Source organism: Limulus polyphemus, unplaced genomic scaffold, assembly GCF_000517525.1.
Source record: "Limulus polyphemus unplaced genomic scaffold, Limulus_polyphemus-2.1.2 Scaffold569, whole genome shotgun sequence".
NCBI lineage: Eukaryota > Metazoa > Arthropoda > Merostomata > Xiphosura > Limulidae > Limulus > Limulus polyphemus.
In genome coordinates, this window is record NW_013666179.1 from 37,071 (window position 1) to 44,512 (window position 7,442).

General features: G+C 31.4%; 1 protein-coding gene and 1 long non-coding RNA gene across 9 annotated transcripts in view; both read left to right on the top strand.

Moving 5' to 3' along the window:
• Positions 1-3,892, top strand: part of LOC106459160 — a 17,422-nt gene extending 13,530 nt beyond the window's left edge. For 4 of the 8 annotated variants that reach the window (XR_002610517.1, XR_002610518.1, XR_002610512.1 and 1 more), the window contains exon 5: positions 2,781-3,892. This is a non-coding gene — a long non-coding RNA (uncharacterized LOC106459160). The remainder of the gene's footprint in view (positions 1-2,780) is intronic. The other 4 variants (XR_002610516.1, XR_002610515.1, XR_002610513.1 and 1 more) reach the window with 3 other exon arrangements.
• LOC106459154 (zinc finger protein 845-like) overlaps positions 1-7,435 on the top strand; it is a 38,296-nt gene extending 30,861 nt beyond the window's left edge. The window contains exons 9-11 of the mRNA XM_013918748.2: positions 2,781-2,939; positions 6,386-6,447; positions 6,487-7,435. Of these exons, the coding sequence (XP_013774202.2) occupies positions 2,781-2,939; positions 6,386-6,447; positions 6,487-7,249 (984 nt within the window). The 3' untranslated portion in view covers positions 7,250-7,435. The remainder of the gene's footprint in view (positions 1-2,780; positions 2,940-6,385; positions 6,448-6,486) is intronic.
• Positions 7,436-7,442: the final 7 nt, after the last annotated feature.

Consider the following 7,442-nt stretch of genomic DNA (forward strand, 5'->3'; position numbering starts at 1 on the left):
AAGAAAGCCACTTAGGGGACATTCTCAGCAAAGGGAAATGAATTGTTGTTTTCATACACATTAAATAAATGTCTGAAGTGAAAGTAAAATCTACCAAATATACTTGGTAATCAGTTTATTAATTTTCAAGATATGGCTAAATTAATTCTTTGCTACACTGGAAATGGGCATGTTTTGCATGTCTGTGACATCACCAAGTCTATTACGGTTTGCAGCTGATTGAGTTTTGTATTCAGTTAGCTTGGAGGCTTTGTGATAAAGTAACTGCTAGATACATTAGGGATTACTGGTTATAGTTTTGAACCAGAGTATTCAAAGGAAGGAATAAATATCATGCATTTAAATGTGGGAGAAGTTGAGAATGAAGTCTTACAGTTTTGTGAATGATGTAGGTGTGGACAGTGTTGAAGAAAGCATGTGCTCCATGATGTGACATGATGATTGCAAAAAATTCATGGAGCCCTCATTAACAAGATCCACTCAAAACAATGAATATATTTCTTCTTTCCAATTTACTCACTGACAACAGACTCTGGCAAATTGTTCCTGAACTCAATAAGACTTCATTATGTCACAGAATATTCTGTTATTGCTTCATATGCTGAAGAAAGCTTACAACATGGTACTATAAACACATACATGTTGAAGCTGTCAGCTTGTAGACTTTCCAAATGGAAATCTCACTAATGGGATTTTTAAGATGGAATTTTTTAAGATGTTTGATATTTATAACATTTAAAATCAGATAAACTAAATTTGATAGAGGCAGTTTGTTTTCCTTTAAGATCATGAAAGTACATGACAGAATTAATTATAGAACTGAATTAATCATAACATATAAGCAAGAATACATGGATTAAAAAGGTCACCATGGTAAAATTAGGAAGGTGGTTACTGCTATGTTTTGATAAAAAAATTAGGAATTAAAGATTAAGCATTGAAAATCTGAAGCACAGATGTTTCAGATATTCACAAAATACCTGTTATTTCCACCATTAGATTGTCTTTGTAAAGCTCGTGTTTTTATGTATGTGAACTTTACGACTGTAAACATTAAATAAGTTGCAAAACCAACAATTGATTTTCGTACTGGTGGTAAACTTAAATTTTTATATTCCATAAAGAAAAATTCTGTTCTTCCAAACATTTTCTAAACTTCTTGTATCATCTACTTAAAACTTTTTATGTTAATTCAAAAAGTGGAAAAAAGAATATTATAAATGCTAAAATTATTATTATTTGTTAAGGTGGTTTGTATATTAAATATTAGCTTCATAATTATTAAATTCATATTTTAAAATTTTTTGTGTTTTATTGGTGACTCGGTCTCACGTTTCAAAATGTCCTCACCATTACCTTTGTCAGCTAGATAACAATATATTTGCTAGCAGTGCTACCCCAGTCGGTCAATGGGAAGCTTACGGACTTTCAACACTAAAATTCAGTGTTTGATTCACCATGTTGTGTGGCTTTGAGCTAAAAAAGCAAACAAATAATGATATTGGTTGAGATAAATTTATATCTATGAAATACAGATTTTTCATTAAATGATAATCTGTTATTTATATGTATTGTTTTAATACAATAACATTCAATAAATCATGATTTAGTCATCAGAATATTTTGCTATCATCTACTAAACTTACTAAATCTAACAAAACTATCTTTATTTACTCTACATTGATGTGAGTCAATTTCCAACTCAATCCAGTTATATTTAAACTTTTCTCATAGCTGTTTTAAATTGGTAATTGTTCAAACTTCACAAGTTGATGTCTTAAACTGGTTGGAACCAAGCCATGTACTGATAAAAGCAGTAAAAGAAAAGTCATATCACTTGAGAAACAAGATGTAGATAATATCTCTAATGATGATAGTTTATTAGCACATATAGCCTGTACTATAGGATGGATAGAAAATGTATAAAACAAAAATTACAAATGCATTGTTTACTGGCAAAATTCCTCGAGGTATGCCGAAATGAAATTTTAACATGTTTTTCATTTTTATTTGTGAATTAGGCAAAGTAGATGTTACAAAATGACAAATATATTATTTAAAAAATTATTTTGAGTTACAACTTGTAGAAATACAGTTAAAATTAAGATTTTTACTTACATTTTGGAATATGATATGGAGGTGTACTTCTGACACCTGAAAGGTGCTTAGCATTCATGATAGGGTTGAGATTTGTACCTATGATATGTTTTACATTCCATCATTCTTATGTTTTTTGTCAAAATATAACAAATACTTTTTCTAATAAACATGTTTATTAATAATGTACAATTTTTATAAAATGATTTTATTTTATGGCTTATTCATGTTATATTTGTTTGGTATGAGTCAATCACAATAAGGAGGCTGTAGTCATATTATTAAGATACTTTAAAAAAGTGATTGATCATATTATGTATGTCAAAAAGACACCCGAGTGGCCTTGTTCATAAGAAACTACAAATTTATGGTAAATAAAGTGAATTGTCTGTATATCTTGGGGAAAAAGATGTACAATGTGGGAGAAATCCATATAGTTGTGTTATCACTATCACATATATTAGTTACTGATACTGTTTTATTTATTCAAATACTTTTTGTTGTAGCAATATTGTTTGTCTTTCTAAGGAAACTTATGAGATGTCATTCTAAGGCAGAAATGCCAGCTCTAACTATTTGTATTTTTCAATTAGTAAATTGGAAAGATTTGAATATTCATATTCTTTTTTCACAACACTAATTATTTATTATTATTATTTCATATTTGTTCTTTTTTGTTTTAGAACACATTTGTTCAAGTAAACACCAAGAATCCTGGTGATTCGCCACAAGATGGCATTATTTCTAAGTTCAGCGAGAGTGGTGACGAAGCTCTAGATTCTTCAGAAGAAGATGTTATGAGTTGGAAAAAAGAAAATGAACCAAAAGAAGAAATAGAACAAGTTAATTCTAAGTTAGAATTAAATATATAGTTATCAAGAATTATATTCATTAACCATGTGGATGTAGACACACTACTTAGTAGAAAAGTTTTATTTTTATATTGAGTTAAGTAATCATGCTAAAATATACTGTATAATACAAAATTTTATTCAGAATTAATGTTAGATTTGTGTGGTGCTGCTTAATATCTCCTGGAAATTCTGTGGTAGAAACCTTAGTCACCTTAGTTAAGATACTCAAAAAGTGATTGGTCACAGTTTCTTGGTCAAGAAGCATCTTAATAAGAAACTAATTAGATTTCCTCTACATTCAAAAATGACTATTAATCAAACAAATTAGCTGTATAGTATGGGAATAAGCATTAGAGTTGTGATATCTATAATACACTTTTTATTTCTGTGAAATGATGCCATAGTTGAACAATATGTCAGTTTCACCTAAACATGAACATTAATAATGGTCAGTTTTGTGTTTAATCACTCATTAACATAAAAAGTGTGTTCAATAAACTGAGGGCTCGAACTGTATAGCAACAACAGTAAGGTAGTGTTCAATAAACTGAGGGCTAGAATTGTATGGTAACAACAGTAATGTAATGTTCAATAAACTGATGGCTAGAATTGTACGGTAACAACAGTAACATAGTGTTCAATAAACTGATGGCTAGAATTGTATGGCAACAACAGTAATGTAGCAAGTATATCCACACATTCCAACACAATTTTTTGTTTTCTTTCCACACTTGTATGGCATGGCCAGGTGGTTAGGGAGCTCGACTTACAATATGCGGATCGCGGGTTTGAATCCCTGTCCGACCAAACACGCTAGCCCTTTCAGCCACAGGGGCATTATAATGTAATAGTCAATCCCTCTATTCATCAACAAAAGAGTAGCCCATGAGTTGGCAGTGGGTAGTGATGACTAGCTGTCTTCCCTCTAGTCTTACACTGCTAAATTAGGGACGGCTAGCGCAGATAGCCTTCGTGTAGCTTTACGCAAAATTCAAAACAAAACAAAAACAAACTTTCCACATCAGTAAGTAGCCATTCTTTTTTAAGTCTAACTAAACATTAAATGTAGCAACATATGGGAGTTCAGTATAAAACATGGCATTTTCATCACTGTCTTTCTTATTCTCCACACAAAAGAACAGCACACCTTTTTCTTTTGTAAGGTCCTTAACAGTTCTTGTGTTAGTTTAGAGTTAATTTTTGTATGATTTGCAATGTGCTTTATATATATATATATATATCAGCTTATGTATCTTTGTTGTCTGTACTAACAATGACCACCTGTTGCTGTGTTTATTTAAGTTGGAGATTCTGAAATGTCTGATAAAGTGAGCCATTTTTGTAGACTGTTTCAGAACTTTCATATTTAAGAAAAGTTCAAAATATCCAATGTTTATGCTAGTCATGGTCAAACAGGTGTTTAGTGATGAAAGGGTATTATGTGCCAAATCTACCATGACTAAATACAAATATTAATGTTGAAGAGGTATTATAAATTTATAGGTACATTATTTGATTAAATGGCACCTCAGGTAAACAAGTCGAGCATGTGATTACTATGGTTTAATGATAACTCATAGTGATTTTGTAGAGAGACAATGTAAACCACACAGGTACAGTAAAACATTAAATATTGATAAATGCCTCTGAGGTGCAGTTTTTGAGTAGGAAGTGAATTGTTGTATCAGTCTCAATGTATAAAATGTTTTTAGCATTAACTGTATACATATGGACTTGGTCAATTTGACCAACCTTATAGTCACTATGGGACCATGAAACTTTACATGCTATAATTCTTAATGGAATAATTTGGCAAACTTTTAGTAAAACTTACAAATCTGCTATACACAAAAAAATCAGATTTTTCAATAAAATGTTTTAATTGATTTGTCTGTGGATTTCTGAAGCCTTTACTGAGTCAGTTTGAGTGATTTTTCATGCTAAGAATGAAAATATTTGTTTTCATTGTATAGTTTTCATATTTCAATTACTTAACCTCAAGAACCTTCTAAATGAATATCAAGTTTGTGTGTAAAACTTTAAATCTTATCTCTTAGTTTCTTTAACCTAACAATAATTGTAGTGAAATTGTCAATTTATGATGAAATATAAAGATGAAAAATATGAAATAAAGTAAAAAATGGTGGCAGGTTATAACAGACAATTACAGTTATTTATCTTAACAGCTTCAACTTCTAACCTATGCACATCTTTCATTTAGGTTTATTGCTGTACAGTGAACTTGTATCCTCTCACAGTACATCTAGTACTTAAGTTACAGCATTATTTTTAAACTATGGCTAACTTTACATAGGATAAACTGGCTACATGCTAGCAGAACAAGCACATGAACACTTCAGCATTGAAAATCATGACCTAGATGGACCTGTGCCAAAATGTTTCAACCTGTGTGACTACAATGTCAGTTACTTGAGAATACTAACCTTCTGCTATATGTCATGTACCACATAGTTACCCAGTAATGCATTGTTTCTGCTTAGTTGTCTTTATCTAGTTTTTGATATTATATTAATTTTTTGTGGAATATATATATATATATATGTATATTTTCTGTTTCAAGTTCTTCACTAGTTGTATATATTTATTTGTCTCTAAAATCATGCACATACTCCATTAGAAATGCTCTATATGATCATTATACATTTGCAGTATAGACCATCTTTGTTCTAGTTTGGCTAACACTCGTGAGAAGAGCATTTCTAATCAAAATATCACTTGAAATTAAACAAACATATTCTCTAGTTTACATTTGTTTGTAGTGTTATTTTTTTTATCAGCATTTAGTCTTTATATCCCACTATTTCCTTATTTGGTACTGTGGGTACTGTCAAATATCACTCTTTGGTCTGATAAGAGTATACTAAAAGTAGATGGTGGGTGGTGATGACTAGCTGCCTTCCCTCTAGTCTATCACTGCTAAATTAGGGATGTCTAGTGCAGATAACCTTCAAGTAGATTTATGTGAAATCCAACAAACAAATTACAATCAATAGAAATGTTTCCTTACAAATAAAAACTTTAGCTGAAGGAACTAAGATCACAAGCATCAGTTTATATATTATGTTTAGTTTTAAAGTGTAAGTTGATTTTAATATATTTTTCAGCTTATACTTTTTCAAGCATTTTAAAAAATCTTCACGAAACTTGTAAATTCATATGTGTTGTACACACACCAACATATATGTATGTACATATTAATTATTTATTTATTTATTTATTTCAATTGTAGGTTCAGAGACTTGTGTGAACAATGGTCATGGAAAGGATATTTCTGGATGCCATCTTTCTACAAAAAAGTCTTTCTTTACCAAGACAAAAAGATGTAACTTGCTGAAATCCAGTAGTTGTAACATATTTAAAAAAACGTATTCAGAAGGAAATAACCAGAAAAGATGCACAGTTTCCCTTCGTAGAGAGAGAGACCGTACAGTTGTGTATTGTGTGGCAAGCAATTTAGAACTGATGGCCATCTTAAGTTACATCAGAGAGCACATACTAGGGAGAAGTAATACAGTTGTGAAGTCTGTGGCAAAAAAATTGCAAGAAATGGCAACCTAAACAGACATCAGAGGATACACACTGTGACAAAATCACACGGTTGTGTTGTGTGTGGCAGACAATTTAGGAAAAGTAGTAATCTTAAAGCACATCAGAGAATACATACAGGAGAGAAACAATACAGTTGTGATGTCAGTGGCAGAACATTTGGAAGAAATAGTAACCTAAAGAGACATCTGAAGACACACACTGGGGAGAAACCATACAAATGTGTAGTGTGTGGTAAACTGTTTATAAGTAAAGGTCATCTTAAAGAACATCAGAGAATACATAATGGTGAGAAACCATTCACTTGTGAAGAGTGTGGCAAGCATTTTACAACAAACACTCACCTGAAGCAACATGTGAGGAGGCACACTGGGGAGAAACCATACAGTTGTGTAGTGTGTGATAAAACATTTGTAAGAAGTAGTGAACTCAAGAGACATGATAGGACACACACTGGGGAGAAACCATACAGTTGTGTAGTGTGTGGTAAAGAATTTAGAACCAATAGTCAAGTTAAAAGACATAAGAGTACACACACTGGGGAGAAACCATACAGTTGTGTTGTGTGTGGCAAAAAATATACAAGAAATACTCATTTAAAGCAACATGTGAGGACACATGCTGGAAACACTCATACACTCATGTGCTGTGTTGTAAAGAATTTGGAAGTAATAATGAACTTAAAAGACATGAGGGAATACACACTGTGGAAAAACCATATAGTTGTGTAGTGTGTGGAAAACATTACAATTTAGAACTGGTGGTTATCAAACAGTATACACTGGGGTAAAACAATACAGCTGTGAAGACTATGGCAAAACCTTTTTAATAACTGGTAACTAAACATCAGAGGGCATACATTGTGAAAATAATGGCTGGAGACGGCTTAAATGGGTAATGAAGAAAAACTTTAATATAAGTTTA